General features: G+C 38.5%; 1 protein-coding gene across 3 annotated transcripts in view; it reads left to right on the top strand.

Annotated features, from left to right (window-relative positions):
• Window positions 1–5,279: 5,279 nt before the first annotated feature.
• Window positions 5,280–18,830, top strand: part of NDUFAF6 (NADH:ubiquinone oxidoreductase complex assembly factor 6) — a 38,901-nt gene continuing 25,350 nt past the window's right edge. Inside the window, exons 1-2 of one of the 3 annotated variants that reach the window (XM_029223084.1) lie at window positions 5,280–5,476; window positions 10,531–10,630. In XM_029223084.1, coding sequence (XP_029078917.1) covers window positions 5,280–5,476; window positions 10,531–10,630 — 297 coding nt within the window. Of the gene's footprint in view, window positions 5,477–5,537; window positions 5,556–10,530; window positions 10,635–18,830 lie in introns of those variants that run through there. The other 2 variants (XM_029223085.1, XM_029223087.1) reach the window with 2 other exon arrangements.

The following is an 18,830-nucleotide window of genomic DNA, read 5'->3' as shown; positions in this document are numbered from 1 at the left end:
CACACACACACACATATAAATTGGACCTGTAGAAGCCCTATAGAAGGAATCAAAGTACTAGAAGAAAACAAGGGAGAAAAATTATTTTAAAAAATTTAAAATCAGGAAGGCCTTTCTAATGATGACATAAAAGAAGCCATAAAAGTAAATATTGACAAGTTTGACTATATAAAAATATATTACAAAATTTCTACATGGCAAGATTCCACAAGAAAAACCAAAACCAAAAACAAACTGGGAAAAAGCTGTGATCTACCATCTTAACCATTTTTAAGCATACAGTTCTGTAGCATTAAGTATATTCACATTTTTGTGCAACCTTTGCCACCATCCATCTCCAGAATTCTTCTCATTTTGCAAAACAAACTCTGTACCCATTAAACAGTAATGCCCCATTCCTCTCTCTGCATTCTACTTCCTATCTCTATGAATTTGACTACTGGTACCTTGTATAAGAGGAATCATGTAGTATGTGTCCTTTTGTGACTGACTTATTTTGCTTAACATAATGTCCTCAAGATTCATCCATGTTGTAGCATGTGTCAGAATTTCCTTCTTTCCTTTCTGAGGCTGAATAACATTCCATCATATGTGTACACCACGTTTTTAATCCATTCATCAGTCAGTGAACATGTGGGTTGCTTGGCAATTTTGAAAAATGCTGCTCTGACTATGGGTGTACAAATATCTCTTCAAGCCCTTACTTGTATATATATATTTTTTATAGGAATGCAGATGTTGGTCCTCAAGAGAGAAGTAATTTGTCTCTTTTTTTTTTGAAATTTATTTTATTTTTGGCTGCGTTGGGTCTTTGCTGCTGTGCGCAGGCTTTCTCTAGTTGCGGCTAGCAGGGGCTACTCTTCCTTGTGGTGCGCGGGCTTTTCATCGCTGTGTCTTCTCTTGTTGCGGAGTATGGGGTCTAGGCATGAGGGCTTCAGTAGTTGTGGCTCAGCTTTAGAGCGCAGGCTCAGTAGTTGTGGCGCACGGGCTCAGTTGCTCCGCAGCATGTGGGATCTTCTCAGACCAGGGCTCAAACCTGTGTCGCCCACATTGGCAGACGGATTCTTAACCACTGCGCCACCAGGGAAGCCCCCTATTTTTATATTTAAAATATTTTGCACCATGGAAATTGCATTAGGACTCAACTGCGGTATAACAAACCACCCCAAAACTGGATGACTTATAACAACAGCGATTTATTAATTCCCCTGGTTCTGTGGGTTGGCTGGGTTGTCCTTCTGCTTGTTTACCTGGCCTCAGTCATGTGGTGGAATTCGACTGGGAGATCTGGTGGGCACAAAGGTCCAAATGGGCTTCATTCATATGTCTGGCAGTTGGTCTTGGCTCTTGCCTGGTTTTCTTCCACGTGACCTCTTTTCCTCTAGTAGGTTAAATCAGTTTCCTTAATGGCAGACTCAGAGAAGTGTTCAAGAGGGGAATTCACAGGGGTCTGTGACCTTGAATAGGAAAAAAAAAAAACTACATCTGTTTTTACTAACTGCTAACTAAAATTTAGAATTGGCTTCAGTTATGAATATAGGCAACAAAGCACAAAAGTATTGGGAGTAACTGTGATCTTGTCACCAAATGAAATCACAAATAGTTTTTCAATATTGTTTATGTTCATCACCACTATGAAACTTGAAATTAGACTCACTGCTAAATCTTATTATTTAACGCTTAAAGAAGCACATATATGCCATGGCACAAAAATGATTAAGGAACTCCTGTCTGAAAGGGAAGGGCATCTTGCCCCTTCCCCTTTCACTCTTGCTGCTGGCTGGCATGTGGAACTAGCAATGGGCCATCTTAGACACGCAGGTGAGAATTACACCTCTTCAGATGATAGAACAGCCAGATTGGAAGAGCCTATGTCTCTGGGACCCTGGAATCTCCATGCAACCTCGGATTGCTTACACCCAAATTGCTACTTCAAAGAAGAATAATGTCTACTTTGTTTACAGCAGTGTTATTTTGTGTCTTTATTTGAGCAGCTGAACCTATTTCCTTATTAATACAACAGCAGTTATCATATTTTGTAATTATATATTGATTTGTGATTATTTTTGTTTGTTTAAATGTCTTTACCAGTAAAGAATAAGTTCTTTGAGGACATGGTAGGTATTTGTTCACTCTGGAATCCTAGCAACTGGTACAGTGTAGGCACAGAGTAGATTCTTAATAAATGTTTCAAAATGAATGAAATAATAGCATAAGAAAATGTGTATGAGCATATTAGGCTAATCAAATAACATTGTACAGGCAGTATGTAAAAACAAGCAAAAAGCCTCTGCATAGAAAAAAGGTTGGAAGAAAATACAAAATGTGAATAGTAACTGTTTGAATTATAGGTTTTAGCATGATGTTTTCCTACTTTTGCCTATATTTTCCAAATTTCCTTTAATGAGATTTAAGAAAAAGAAAACATATATATAATAAAAAACATATAACAAAACAAAATGGACCGAGGAGAAGTTAGCTGATCCCTGAGGGCCATGGAGAAGTTGGAGGAGGTGTGTGGAGTATTCTTGTCCGGGGAGATTTAACCAGCTGTGGTCTGGTGCAGACCTCTCAGACCCTTTAGATACTCAAGGTGTCATATAAAAGCCAACAGGCCAGCTTGACTCTTAACATAAAGAATGAAACTCACTTCTTAACAGAGGCCATGGAAAAAGTAAGAGGTGGAGCAATATTCTGGAACAATAATGCATAGCTCTTTACAACGTAGTAACAACCATAGGACAATCTTTATTGGGCTAAAGCTTGGAAATAAATTTTATTATATTTCATTCACAATTACACAGATGAATCAGTTATAGTCACCATGAAGAGAGTCATAAACTCAAAGATGACAGAGTAAGCAACTGCCACAGCTAAAAGCCAAGTTAACAAATTGTGCTTCTGTGGGCATTAATTTCTTAATGTTAATTTTTTGTTAAGCACTGAGCTTCTGCCTTGATTATAACCTTGATTGAAGAAAAGTGTACGCATATTTCAAATACACTGATTTTAATACCAAGAAATTACACTAAGGACATATTTTCATGTACTCATAATTCTAAAAAAAATTAACTTCAAGATTGGCAAATAATAGATGCTCAATAAATGTTAATTGGTGACAGTGTGTTATCCACAGAATAATTTTAAAGGTTCTTAATTTTTCCTCTATTGACATTAATTGAAATTCTGCCTTCAAGTTTAAATATCTAAAGGCTCATAACATCTTTAGTATGCATTTATGATTATGTGAATTATTAGAAACGGCTATATTTTTTGATATAGATTGACTGGCCTGGAGACAAGAAAACAAATGAAAGAGGTCCATCAGAAAGATGTGAAATTGGGTACGGGAAATAAAACAAGAGAAGTTAATAATAGCCAATGATAACTGTTAAGAAATAATTTTTAACAAGACTGTATAGTCATGATCTCATACAGATATAAAGTCCACACATGTTAAAAATTTCATTTAACTCATTAATTAGTGGGGGAACCAGTAAGATTTTGCAACCAATTCAAAGAAGTATTTTAAAAAAATGTATTCAAACTACTAGACATCTATAGGCAGTCAGGAATGCTTAAGTAAATCTGCTTAATAGATATGAAACTGGCAAAAACAGATAATATCCATAGAACAATAACCAACTGAATCTCCTATGGATATAATTTGCATAAGTTATGGACAAGAATTATTTGCATTATTGTCAATATTCTGCAACTTACAGAATTGTAAAATAGTTCAAAGACAATGAAAGGCACAAAAACCCCATAAAATCAGATAAACTGGAGAATGTCTAACTTTCCCTTAAGACACCCAACAATCCTTTTGGTCCCTTTAAACAGCCTTTCTTCACGGTTTCCCTACACAGATGACTTGTTTTGAGTGCTATTTATGGGCCAGGCATTGCCCTAGATGCCTTGAAGATATTAACTCATTTAATTCTCACAAGAACTTTATGAGGCAGGTTCTATTACTATTACCATTTCACAGGGGAGGGATCTAAAGCACAAGAAAAGGTAAGTCTGTCACCCAAGGTCACAGTGATAGTAGGAGGTAGAACCAGGATCTGAATCCAGGTGGTTTTGCACAAGTTATGCTGCCATGGATGTGAGTATATGAAGATAAAAGAATTGACAGGACCTGACAAGTTAGATAACATTAGATATAGAAGCAGGAAGAGGTAATGGTGACTCCAAATTGTTTCCCCTGGTTGTGAGAAGGGGGACGCTGTCCAGATAAAAAGACTAAGAAGAGGAGTCAGTTTAACTTGGTTTTTAGACATATACTTTGAAGTAATGGCAAGATGTGGAGATGGAAAAGTCCAGCTAGGCAGGAGACCAGAACTAGAGATGTAGATGTGATTTTTTTAAATTGAGCAGGTTTATTAGACTTTGGTATCAGAAACACTAGTGTGTGTCTGTCAGAACTAAAGGACAGAAGCCCAGAGAGAAAAGAGAATATTATGCAGGAGGACTAAGGTCCTGCATAGGCTGAAGAGAGCCAGTGTCAGGGAGTAAAACCAAAGCAGGGTGAATTGACTGGAGTTCTTAGGTCCAGACAACAGAGTACTCTCCCATGGGTTTAAGGAGAAACATTAAAATGGAGTCACAAATGCAGAGAGCTAGGGTTGAGGCTGAAAGGTAAAAAGAGGCTACTATCGTGGAGGAGCTTTACCCAACACGCCGTAAAACTGGTCAAGCAGGGAGGGGTCATGATCAGAGGCACCCTTTAGAAAGAACAAGTGTGGCTGCAGCGCGAAAAATCTGGTCAAATCTGGAGGCAGGAGGTGTTACTGGGAAACAGATGTAGGCAGCTGCTGGCTTGGACCAAGTCAGGTCGTGGCAACTAGACCCAACGATAATATTTGAGGGGCCTGATGGTAAGAGTGCCAAAAGAGGCTCATATACCATGTGAATAAGGGTTTAAAAGTTATAAATCAAGGTAGTAAACTGTCAAATTATTCTCTTTCCTACTGCCTCGATGAATATCAATACATCTTCAGAAGAACCTGGAAGGAAGGGGGAGAGCCCGGGCGAGATCCGTCGAATTTAGGCGGGGCTTTCCTGGAACCTATAAGGCCGAGGAGCGCGGCGGCGGCGGCGCAGACGCAGGGGACCACAGCGACACCTGTCTCATCTCCGACGGGCGCCCAGCTGTCTCCTCCCCGCGGCTAAGAGGTGCGCAGACAGAGCTGCCGGGGGCGTGGCGTGGCGTGGCGAGGAGAGGCGTGTCCGGGCGCTAACAGCGCGAGGTCGAAGGGCACGGCGGCGTCCCTGTCATGGCGGCCTCCACGCTGGTGTCGGCGTGGGGCCCGCTACGGCCCGGCGTCCCCGGCCTGTGCCGCTGCCGGCAGCCCAGGGGCCTGTGGGCGCACGCATGGCGGCTCCCGGAGCCCGCGGGGTCCGGGCGGAGCGTGGCCGCGGTCAGCGGACCTGGCGCCTCGGGCACTGACCGCTACTGCTTGGAGCTGCTGCGGTGAGCGAGCCGGAGTGCCCCCGGCCGGGAGGTCGGGGAGCAGGCCGAAAGGGACCCTGGTGGGCGCGGCGGGCCTCGGGTAGGACCTGCACCTTCCCTGTGTCCCTCAGCGTGTGAGCTCGGGTGGATGGGGGAGTGAGGCAACAGGAGCTTTCACACTGGTCACGAATTTGTGGCAAAATGCCTTCGTCTGTCACCTTGCCCGAGCCTTAACTCTACCTAATTAAACGCTTTGCATGAATAGCTTTTTAAAATTCGAAAGATGGCTAGTAACTAATTTCGATTAAGCAGTAGTTAACTTTGAGTTCTTCCTATGTGTCAGGCACTATGCAAAGTAGTTTACAAGTAAATTATCTAATTTTCGTTACAAAGTGAGGGAACAGTTGTAGACCTACCATTTACAGTTATGTGGATTAGAGCATTTAGAACAATGCCTGGCACAAAGCAGGGGTACAGTGAGTACGATATAAACTTTATTATCTCATCTAGCAGACATGGAAATGAAGGTTTAGAGAGATTATGGAATTTACCTGAGTTCAGTGGAATCTAAGCCTCATAAAGTCAGTTATTCTGGTAACACGCGAAAGGTATAGCACATAGCAGTCGCTGTTAATCATTTACGGGATAAATTGGATGAATCAGGTTACCTGGTACATGTGGGCAGGGGCCTGCCTTGGAATCCAGGCCTGACTTCAGGAGTGAATGGCTTACCACCACCACCCCCGGTCCCGCCCCCGCTGCCCTTTTGCTGCCCTTAATTCGTAACAGTGGCAAAAAGTCTCAAAGTACCTGGTCTCAAGGACTTCTGAGAAGTGCTAGAATAGTTAAACTATCTTGAATTTGATTGGGCTAGTATATCCAATTTTTTTGAATTCCATTGTAGCAAAATGTAGCATAACGACAACATTCCCATGCATTTCAGTATTTTGTTTTGTTTTTAATCACTTTTTAAAATAGTGTTCCTACCCCACCTTATTTACTTGTTGATTGCTTGTAGGAGAAACAAGGTAGCATTAGTGGAAATCAGGTCATTAAGAATTGTAAAAGCCAAAAAGATTATATTCATCTATATAATTTTTAAGTTATCATTTTTTGATGATAAGACATTTAAGTTACCAAAACGTATACCATCCATATCCACTCGTTCAGTGCAATTTTTCTTTGACACCAGTAGTATCCTAACTTTCCTATCCAGGGTTGAATCACTCTTACTAATTTCTTATATATTCTTTTAGAAATTGTCTGTGGATATCACATAACAGCTTTTCTCAAATATATATTTATAAATGGCCAGATACTTAATCTGTCCATATTGGTATTTAAGTGGAATGGAGGCTGTTGACTCTAGCGATTTATCGAAAAGCAGGCAGCAGGCAGACCTTATCTGAGTTTATTAATCCTAGCTCTGTCACTTGGGAAAGTTAATTACTTTAAGAGTCAGCTATTTCCTCATATGTAGATTTCTACTTCTACTTTATAACATGGTTGTGAGGATTAAGTTACATGATGTATATAAAAATGCTGGTACATAACAAATGCTCAATAAATAGTTTAAAATAAAAACAAAATGAACTTGAAAGGAAGATTAGAACTTTTAGCTTCTAATTGTCCATTAATCTTTGCAAGATTTGGCCTCCGAAATTGTGTGTGCAGGGTTGTTTTGGACATGTATCTTATGCAAGGCCTCCAAATATCAGACAAGATACTAGACTATAACTTCAGATTAGCCAGCCGAGGATCTTCTAGGAATCAAGGTTCCTGGGAAAATCTCAAGCCTAATTTACATAGGCTTCTTGGGGTTTGGTTTGAGGAACACCACCTCAGGCCTTGGGATTAGTGTTATAATAAGATGAGGAGGTGGCAGTGGTGATATCTGGAAGTGCAGTTCTCCAGCCTCACTGAGGAACCACTTCTTCTTTTGTGCTTCAGTGGCACAGGTCCGTGGAATTAGCATAGCAGCCCTAGCACTAGATATGCTTACTTCTCATATGTCTGTCTCTCCCTGCTAGATTGAAGTCTATACCTATCTTCAGTGTCTAGCGCAGTGCCTGGCACGTGCTAGGCACTGAATAAATGAATGAATGAATGAATGAAAGGTTATTGACCCTGCTGCTGTATAAAGCCATCATAGCATAGCATTTCTCATTATCTGGAACAGTTCTTAGGTAACTGGACCTTGGTTAGCTATTTATAGGTTATCCTTGTATACCAGTAATCAACGTTGATAACAATGATCCTGATTGATGAAGAAATGGTTAAATAGTGTATCCTATTTAATGTAAAGAAGAGGGTAATATTGTTTAGAAAAATTTCCAAAGTATTTTAAAAATTGTTAACAGGGCAAACCATTAGCTGTGTAGAATATCTTATTTCCCAGAGACTGTTACAGTTCTGTTATGTCTTCATTTCATTTTCCATTTTCATGTAAGAAACTTGAAGTACTTCACATGTTGGTTATTTTTAAGGAGATACGAAACAGGTAGAATATCAATCCTCATTTTTCAAGTTAGGAAATAGACATGACTAGTTGAATGATGGAAATTAAGATTGCAGTTTGATTCCTATTCAGTGTTTTCTTACTGTCTCATATTAACTTTCACGTGTTTTAAACACTTTTGAAGTTTAGAGACTGTTTATAATAAAATAAAATTTAGAAATGTTTACATCTATATATATTTACAAGTATAAGCTATAAAGTTTTGTCTGAACTCTCCATATTGTAGCTGAAACCGCATATGGTGAGATTTTTTAGTAGAGCTGTCTTGTGATAACAAGGTTACTGCTATCTATTCATGATCTCTCCCTTTTGTTTATGTGGAAGTTGGGGGAATTGTGAAGGTTTAAGTTCTCTGTTAGCTGCAGGACAAAGTGTGAACCAATTGAAAAGTGGGAGTAGTCTGAATTTCAAACCTAAACTCCGTGGAATGAGGTTGGACCCATTTTATACTGAGTACTGTTTTATAGGAAATACTGTTATATTAAGGTTCCAGTGTATTACAGTGAAAGTAGCCTTGTCAATAGGCAGTCTGGTAAGCACTTTATTTATTTATGTATGTATGTATGTATGGCTGCGCTGGGTCTTCGTTGCTGTGTGCAGGCTTTTCTCTAGTTGTGGTCAGCGGGTGCTACTCTTCGTTGTGGTGCGTGGGCATCTCATTGCAGTGGCCTCTCTTGTTGCGGAGCACCGGCTCTAGGCACGCGGGCTTCAGTAGTTGTGGCACATGGACTTCAGTAGCTGTGGCTCATGGGCTCTAGAGCGCAGGCTCAGTAGTGGTGGCGCACGGGCTTAGTTGCTCCGCGGCATGTGGGATCTTCCTGGACCAGGGCTCGAACCCGTGTCCCCTGCATTGGCAGGCAGATTCTTAACCACTGTGCCACCAGGGAAACCCTGGTAAGCACTTTATACTTAAGTCATCCTAGAATGAATATAGTTAAGGATTATATATTTTTAACTTTTCATTTTAAAGTAATTTCAAATTCACATAAAAGTTACAGAAATAGTACACAGAGCTCCAATGTACTCTTCACCCAAATTCCCTCACTGATAACGTTTTGAACCACTTGAGAGTAAGATGTAGATGCCCCATTACCCCCCTTATTATTTTGGTTAAAATTGATCCAGTATTACCATCTAATCCACAGACTCCATTGACATTTTGCTAATTAGTCTGTTATGTCTTCTGTGTATCCAGGATCACGTGCTACATTTAGTTGTCACGTGTCTTTAGTCTTCTCCAATCTGGAACAGTTTCTCAGTCCTTATCTTTCATGAACTTGACTTTTTTTTTTTTTTAATTAAGAGAACAGAACAGGCTACTTTGTAGACTTTCAGTTTGGGTTTATTTAATGTTTACTCATGATTTACACAACTTTTGCAGGAATATTACAGAAGTTATGCTGTTCTTTTCTCAGTATCATGTCAGAAAGCACATGGTGTTGATTTATCCTATTACTGTGGAGTGAACTTTTTGTTACTTGGTTCTCAAGTGTCTTTCAGGTTTCTCCCTTGTAAATTAATAAGAATGTTAGCAAATAATATTTATTTTGTGAGAAGATACTTTAATACTATGTAAATATTCTTTTTCTATCAAACTTTCACCTGTTTAACATTTTCAGACATTTAGTGATATTTGCTTGAATCAGTTTTTACTTTGATAGTTATCAAGTGGTGATTTTAAAAATTCAATCATGTCTTCTAGGTTTATCAGTTGGCATTGTACTGGTTGTCAAATTTTTCCTTCTCTTTGCATTTATTCATTCATTTATGTTGGTATGAGCTCATGGGGTCCTGTTACAATCTTTTACTGTCATTATTTTTTTGATGCTCAAATTGTCCCAGACTTGGCCAGTAGAACTTCATCAAGCCAATTTCTTTGTCCTTTTAACAAGTCACTCCATTCTTTGAACATTTGTTTACTTTCTGCTCAAGAAGATGTTTCAGGCTTATTTGGTATTTTCCTTCCACCAGCCCTGGAGACAGTCATTCCTTCAAGGAGCCTTAGTTTCTTTTCAGTGGAGAAATCAAGGTGTGTTCACTGATACTGCGGGTATGGGGGCGGATATCATTGTTTCTAGGCTTTGTCAGCAGATGCTGTAGGGAAATAGAAGTAAGTGTGAGTGTGTGTGCATACACACAGGCGCACCCTCCCACACACACCCCATATTGTTCTCTGTCTTTGTCTTATGTATATATTTATCTATGCATTCAAAACCGTGAGTTCATACCAATACTTGCTGGCACTGTTGTCTTGACTTCTACATCTGTAACTCATTTGAATTCTTACTAAAACCAAAGTGATTCTGAAACAGTTAAAATTTTATATATATATATTATATAAGTCAAAATAAATTAATAGAGATTGATTATTCATTTTAACTGGTCTGGGATTGGAAGCAGATAAATTTTTTATAATTGTAGAGAAACATATAAAATATAGGAAACTTGGGGGCTATTTTGAGTTGAAGCCTTGTTTTCGGTTCATTTTGGTCAGTATTTTTTTGTGTGCAGTTTGGAAAGTGAAAAGTAATTATCTTTTTTTGCTTATTTATTATAGGAAACGAGATTATGAAGGCTATTTATGCTCCCTGCTACTCCCTGCAGAATCCAGAAGCTCTGCTTTTGCACTGAGAGCTTTCAATGTGGAACTGGCTCAGGCTGGTATTAAAATACCTTAAAAATTATTTGTAAAAATAGTGATGTAATATGTTTAATGCTGAACAATAAAGAAATATAGTAGTAATTTATATGTTAGATGTGTTTAAGGTTTCTGCTGGCGATTTCTTTCTCCTGCTTAACAGTTCAATTCCAAAAATAAAACTAGCTAATGAACTTAATGTTTTTGGAAAGACCATCCTGGAATTTCTTTTTTTAAGGATATTATAAAACTATGCAGTTAATATTGCACATTTGTCTGTTAATTGAATAGGTTAATCAGAGTATTACTGCTTATTCTTTACACATTTGCATAATTTACTTGTATATAGCAGTTCTTCAAAGCACTTTTTAAATTGAGTTTTTAGCTTTAACGTGAAATGGAAATTGAAGCAATTATAGCAAACCCAGACCTTATATCATACTAACTTTTCTAAAGAATTACAAACAAAGGAGCGACTCTTCTTTTTCTTAGACTGGAAAGAATGTGTGCTGATATAAGATAAATTGAAATGGAGAATGTAAATGAGGGAGTTGAGATAGAATTGCATTGATCTTCTCAGTAAATGAAATGGAGAGGTTGGTTATTGAGAGTGAGGGAGCACAGGAGGGTTTGGAGTCTTCAAGAGTATGACAAGTTTTGACACAGCCTCTCTGGTGAATATGATAGGACGTGAAGTAGGAGCACATGAAAGGATGTGAGTATAGTACTGAGGCATAATTGTGGTTAAACACTATAAATCTGCAGAGAGTAATAGAGTCTGGCTGTTTGTCCTCGGTGTGTTTCTAGAAGTCATGGGTCTATATTTTTTTACTTCATCCTTTTTCAGGTATAAACTATACTTCAGCATCTTAAGTCAGTCACAATTTAACGATAAATAGTACCCAATGTGATCTTCCATTATAACTGTAAAATAATTAAAATTCCATTTTTAATAAATAAATCTTCCATATTTTCCCTGATTCTCTGTCACCTTATAGGAATGTCTTGCTTTTTTTTTTTTTAATTTAAATAAATTTAACTGCAGGTAGCCTTGCACCTGTGTGCCACTCCAGGCAGTGTCCACCTGGCTGCCCCTTGGTCCCACTGCCCTGCACAAGATGCCACTTCCGTCTCCTGATGGCTGTCTGTCTTACTGCTTTTTTGTACACACAGTCTTGTTCATTCATTCATTCAACAAGTATTGTCCAAAATATGCTAGGCACTACTTTAGGTACTGGGTTATAGCATTGAATAAAACATACAAAGTCCCTGTATTCAAGGAACAAGTAAATACTGTACAGAAAAATTAAGGAGGATAGGGAAGGCTAGGTATAGCAGGGGTTCCTGTTTTAAGTAGGGTGATCAGGAAAAACCTCACTGAGACGGTGGCATTTTAGCAAAGATTTGAAGGAGGCAAGGGAGTGAGATATGTGGCTGAAGAGTCTTCTAGACAGAAGGAGCAGCAAGTGCAAAGGCCCTGAGATGTAAGTGTGCCTGACATATTCAAAGACAAGAAGGCCAGTGTGGCACAACAAAGAAAGGAGGGAGAGTGTGGGAGGAGATTAGGTTAGAGGTATCTGGGACAGAAAAGTAAGGTCTTGGAGACCACTTCAGTCACTTTGGCATTTACTCTGAGTGAGATGGAAAACCATTGGAAGGTTCTGAGCAGAGAAAGACATCACATCTTTGTCATGTTTCTAAAGGATTACCCTTTAAAAAAATTTTTTTTATTAAAGTATAGTTGATTTATAATATTAGTTTCATGTGTACAACCATGGTTCAATATTTTTGATAGATTATACTCCATTTAAAATTATTACAAAGTATTGGTTGTATTCCCTGTGCTGTACAGTATATCCTTGTATCTTACTTATTTTATACATAGTAGTTTGTACTTCTTAATCCCTTATGCCTATCTTGTCTCTCCCCTCATCCCTCTTCCCACTGGTAGCCACTACTTTGTTCTCTATATCTGTGAGTCTGCTTCTCTTTTTTTGTTGTTTTATGTTTATTCATTTGTGTTATTTTTTAGATTCTACATGCAAGTGATAATGTACATTATTTTTGATTAATTTGGATTAATTCCAGGATTGGAGTTGCTGAATCACATGGTAGTTCAGTTTTTAGTTTTTTGAGGAACCTCCATACTGCTTTCACAGTGGGTACACCAATTTACATTCCCACCAACAGTGTACTAGAGCTCCCTTTTCTCTACATCCATGCCAACATTTCTTAATTTGTGGTCTTTTCCATGACAACTATTCTGACAGATGTGAGGTGGTATCTCATTGTGGTTTTGATGTGCATTTCCCTGATGCTTAGTGATGTTCAGCATTTTTGCATATACCTCTTGGCCATCTGTATATCTTCTTTGGAAAAGTGTCTATTCAGGTCATCTGCCCATTTTTTAATTGAATTGTTTGTTTTTTTGATACCGAGTTGTATGAACTGTTTATATATTTTGGATATTAACCCCTCAACAGACATACCATTTGCAAATTTTTGCAAATGTTTTCTCCCATTCAGTAGGTGGTCTTTCCACTTTGTTAATGGTTTCTTTTGCTGTGCAAAAGCTTTTAAGTTTAATTAGGCCCCATTTGTTTATTTTTGCCTTTGTTTTCTTTGCCTGAAGAGAAAGATCCAAAAAAATATTGCTATGACATAGGTCAGAGGGTGATCTGCCTATTTTCTAGGAGTTTTATGGTGTCCAGTCTTACATTTAGGTCTTTAATCCATTTTGAGTTTATTTTCATATATAGTATGAGAAAATGTTCTAATTTCATTCTTTTACATGTAGCTGTCCAGTTTTCTCAGCACCACTTATTGAAGAGACTGTCTTTCCCCATTGTATATTTTTGCCTCTTTTGTCAAAGATTAATTGACCATAAATACATGGGTTTATTTCTGGGCTCTCTATTCTGTTCCGTTGATCTATGTGTCTGTTTTAATGCCAGTACCATACTGTTTTGATCACTGTACCTTTGTAGTATAGTCTGAAATCAAGGAGTGTGGTATCTCCAGCTTTATGCTTTTTTATCAAGATTGCTTCAGCTGTTCAGGGTCTTTGTGGTTCCATATAAATTTTAGGATTTTATGTTCTAGTTCTGTGAAAAATGTCATGGGTATTTTTATAGGGATTACATTAAATCTGTACATTGCTTTGGGTAGTATTGACATTTTAACAATATTAATTCTTCCAATCCATGGACATGGGATATCTTTCCATTTCTTTGTATTATCTTCAGTTTTCTTCATCAGTAATTTTTAGTTTTCAGAGTATAGGTCTCTCACCTCCTTGGTTAAATTTATTCCTATGATTTTATTCTTTCTGATGTGATTTTAAATGGGATTTTTTTTTTTGCTTTTTCTTTCCTATAGTTCATTATTGGTGTATTAGAAAGACAAAAAAATTTCTGTAGATTAATTTTAGATCCTGTAACTTTACTGACTTCATTTCTTAGTTCTAATAGCTTTTTGGTGGAGACTTTAGGGTTTCTTTCTTTAGTATCATGTCATCTGCAAATAGTGACAGTTTTACTTCTTACCTTCCAATTTGGATGCATTTTATTTCTTTTTCTTGTCTAATTGCTGTGACTAGGACTTTCAATAACATATTAAATAGAAGTGGTGAGAGTGGGTATCCTTGTCTTGTTCCTGATTTTAGAGAAGAAACTTCTCACCATTGAGTATGATGTTAGCTATGGGGTTGTCATAATTGGCCTTTATTATGTTGAGATGTTTCCTCTATACCAACTTTGATGAGCGTTTTTATCATGAATGCATGAATGTTGAATTTTGTCAGATTTTTTTTCTGAGTCTATTGAGATAATCATGTGATTTTTATCCTTTGTTTTATTAATATTGTGTATCACATTAATTGATTTGTGGATATTGAACCATCCTTTCATCATTTTAGTAAATCCCACTTGGCCATGGTGTATGATCCTTTTTACATATTGTTGAATTTGGTTTGCTAATATTTTGTTGAAGATTTTTACATCTACATTCATTAGATATATTGGCCTATAATTTTCTTTTTCTGTAGTGTCTTTGTCTAGTTTTGGTATCAGGGTAATGGTGGCCTCATAATTGGGAATCTTCCCTCCTCTTCAGTACTTTGGAGTAGCTTGAGAAGGATAGGTATTAGTTCCTCTTTGTGTATTTGGTTTAATTCCCCTGTGAAGCTCTCCAGTCCTGGACTTTGGTTTGCTGGGAGTTTTTTGGTTACTGATTCAATTTCATTACTAGTGATCTGTCTGTTCAGATTATCTATTTCTTTTGGTCTTGTTTCAGAAGATTGTAGTTTCTAGGAATTTATCCATTTCTTCTAGATTGTCCAATTTATTGGCATATAACTGTTCATAGTTTTCCCTTCTGATTTTTTTTGTGTCTGTGATATCAGTTGTAATTTCTTCCCTTTTATTTCTTACTTTGTTTATTTGGGTTCTCTCTCTTTTTCTTAATGAGCTTGACTAAGGGCTTATCAATTTTGTTTATCTTGGTTTTCAAAAAGCCAGCTCTTGGTTTCATTGAACTTTTTTCTTTTTTTTTCCTGGTCTCTATTTTATTTGTTTCTGCTCTGATCTTTATTATTTCTTTCCTTCTGCTGACTTTGGGCTTTGTTTGTTCTTCTTTTTCTAATTCCTTTAGGTGGTAGGTTAGGTTGTTTATTTGAGATTTTTCTTGTTTCTTGAGATGGGCCTGTATCACTATAAACTTTCCTCTTAGAACTTCTTTGCTGTGTGTCCTATAGATTTTGGAAAGTTGTGCTTTTATTTTCATTTGTCCTGAGGTATTTTCTGATTTCCTCTTTGATTTCTTCATTGACCCATTGGTTTTTTAGTCTCCATGTGTTAGTGTTTTTCCCATTTTTCTTCCTGTGATAGATCTCTAGTTTCATACTATTGTGGTCAGAAAAGATGCTTGATATAATTTCTATCCTCTTAATTTTTTCAGACTTGTTTTGTGGCCGAGCATGTGATCTGTCCTAGAGAATGTTCCATGTGCACTTGAAAAGAATTTGTATTCTGTTTTTGTATGGAATGTCTTATAGATATCTATTAATTCTAACTGGTCTAATGTGTCATTTAAGACCATTGTTTACTCATTGATTTTCTTTCTGGATTGTCTGTCCTTTGATGTAAATGGGGTGTTAAAGTCTTCTACTATTACTGTGTTTTTGTCAGTTTCTCACTTTATGTCTGTTGATATTTGCTTTATGTATTTAGATGTTCCTATATTACGTGCATATATGATAATGAATGTTATATCCTCTTGCTGTATTGGTTCCTTTATCATTATACAATGCTCTTCTTTTTCTTTTGTTATAGCCTTTGTTTTAAAGTCTATTTTGTCTGATATGCGTATTGCTACTCCTGATTTCTTGTCGTTTCTGTTTGCATGAAATATCTTTTTCCATTCCCTCACTTTCACTCTGTGTGTGTCTTTATCCCTGAAGTGAGTCTGTTGTAGGCAGCATGTTGAAGGGTCTTGTTTTTTTAATCCAAACAGCCACCCTGTGTCTTTTGACATTTAAAGTAATTGTAGTCCACTGACATTTAAAGTAATTAGTGATAGGTATGTACTTATGGCCATTTTATTACTTGTTTTCCAATTGTTTTTGTAGTTCTTCTCTGTTAATTTCTTCTTCATTTTGTTTCTTCCATTGTGGTTATATGATTTTCTTTTGTAGTATGCTTGGGTTCGTTTCTTACTGGTTTTCGTGTATCTATTGTAGGGGTTTTTTTTGTGTGTGTGTGGTACGTGGGCCTCTCACTGTTGTGGCCTCTCCCGTTGTGGAGCACAGGCTCCGGACGCGCAGGCTCAGTGGCCATGGCTCACGGGCCCAGCCGCTCTGCGGCACGTGGGATCTTCCCGGACTGGGGCATGAACCTGTGCCCCCTGCATCGGCAGGCGGACTCTCAACCACTGAGCCACCAGGGAAGCCCTATTATAGGTTTTTGATTTGTGGTTACCATGGGGTTCATATATGTTGACCAATAATTATATCTACGTGAGTTAAACTGATAGTCTTTTAAGTTAAAACGCATTCTAAAAGATCTACGTTTTTTACTCCCCTGCCTCATATTTTGTGTTTTTTATGTCATATTTTACATCTTCATGTCTGTCCCTTTACTGTTTATTATAGTTATGGTTGCTTTTACAGTTTCTTTTTGTTTTATAATCTGCATACTGGCTTTAATATTTAAGTGGTTGATCCACAGCCTTTACTATATGATTTGTCTTTATTAGTGGGATTTTTTTTTCGCCTATAAATTCTTACTTCTTGTAGCCTTTTCTTTTCCACTTAAAGAAGACCATTTAATACTTCTTGTAAGGTTGGCTTAGTACTGATAATCTTTTAGTTTTTTCCTTATCCAAGAAGTTCTTTATCTCTCTTTCAGTTCTGAAAGATAACCTTCCTGGGTAGAGTATCCTAGGTTGTAGGTTTTTTCCTTTCAGCTGTTTAAGTATATCATGCCACTCACTCCCTTATGGCCTGCAAAGTGTCTGCAGAAACATCAGCTGATAGCCTTAGGGGGATTCCCTTGTATGTTTTTCTGCTTTTCTCTCTCTTTTTTTTTTTTTTCTCTTGCTGCCTCTAAGATTCTCTTTAACTTTTGCCATTTTAATTATGATGTGTCCTGGTGTGGGTCTCTTTGTATTCATCTTGCTTGGGACTCTGTGCTTCCTGTACCTGGAAATCTGTTTCCTTCTTCAGCTTCAAGAAGTTTTCAGCCATAATTTCATCAAATACATTTTCTACCCCTTTCTCACTCTCTTCTTCTGGAATCCTTATAATGTGAATGTTAGTACACTTGATGTTGGCTCAGAGGTGCCTTACACTATCGTCATTTTTTAAAATTTGTTTTTCTTTTTGCTGTTCTGATTGGGTGATTTCCATTATTCTTTCTTCCAGATCACTTATGTGTTCTTCTCTATCACCTAGTCTGCTGTTCATTCCTTCTAGTGCATTTTTCATTTCATTTATTGTATTTTTCATCTCTGACTGGTTCTTTTTAATATTTTCTAGTTCCTTGTTAAAATTCTCAGTGTGTTCATTCATTCTTTTCCCAAATTTAGTTAGCATTCTTTTTACTATTGCTTTGAATACTTTATGTGGTAAATTATTTATGTCTGTTTCATTAGGGTTTTTTTCAGGGTTTTTTCTTGTTCTTCCATTTGAAACATATTCCTTTGTTTTCTCATATTGTTTAACTTTCTCTGTCTCTATGAGTTAGGTGATAAGATTGGTTACCTGTCCCAATCTTGAAGGGGTGTCCTTGGGTGGGATTGCCCCTATGCAGTCTGCTTGCCCAGTCACTTTGGTGGGAGAGCTGGATCTGAAGTGAGCATAGGTCATGTCTTCTCCTGGGGTGTGCTGGCAGCTACCACTTTGGTGGGAGGTAGGGCTATAGATGAAGGGGCTATAGCCAGAGCCAGGTGTGAGCTGGGGCTTTTCCTTTGCTCTTCCAGTGGCAGTCACCTTCCTGTCTGGGTGGGGTCTGGCGCCCAAGGTGCTGGAGCACAAGCCCTGAGGGTTGGTCTGAGCCGGCTCCCATCCTTCTAAGTGTGTGCACTCCTCTAGCAATGGCACCTCAGCCCTAGTCGAGAGCAAGAGGGGCTGGAGCAGGTGCGTGGTGTGGGCTGGGGTGCATGCTGGAATGGTCTGGGAAGCCAGTCAGAGCCCCAGGCAGTTTTCAGCCTGCAGCCTGCAGCCTGATGTGCATGCTGTTAATGGCTGCCTTCACGCTATTCAGAGGCAGTCAAGTCCAAGCTGGCTTCCTTTTCTTTAAGTGTGTGCACTCCCCTTAGCAATGACAGCCTTCGCCCTAGTGGAGAGCAGTGCTGGAGCAGGAGAGGCTGGAGCAGGCAGCTGGTCAGAGCCTCAGGCAGTTTTCAGCCTGCAGCCTCCATGCTATTCCCGGGAATAAGTAAGTGTGTGCATACTCTTCACAAGCAGAGTCCTGGTTTCTTACAGCCCTCCAGTAAGTCCCACTGGTTTTCAAACCAGCTAAGGGTAATTGTGTTACCGGTGTCAGACCCTTGGGCTGGGGTGCCTGGTGTGTGGCTCAAACCCCTTGCTTCCCAGGGTGGTTCCCTGAGCCTGTGTGTGATATCCCCCTCCTTTTCTGTGTCCCCTGCTAAGGGCCTGGGTCCCAACCTAACTGGTTCTCCTCCCTTCCTCCCCGACTCCATGTGCATCTTTCTTCACAGCC

Source organism: Monodon monoceros, unplaced genomic scaffold, assembly GCF_005190385.1.
Source record: "Monodon monoceros isolate NGI ecotype Baffin Bay Population unplaced genomic scaffold, NGI_Narwhal_1 Super_Scaffold_14, whole genome shotgun sequence".
NCBI classification, from domain to species: domain Eukaryota; kingdom Metazoa; phylum Chordata; class Mammalia; order Artiodactyla; family Monodontidae; genus Monodon; species Monodon monoceros.
Note: the sequence above shows the minus strand (reverse complement) of the source record. Positions and strands in the feature narration are given on the sequence as shown.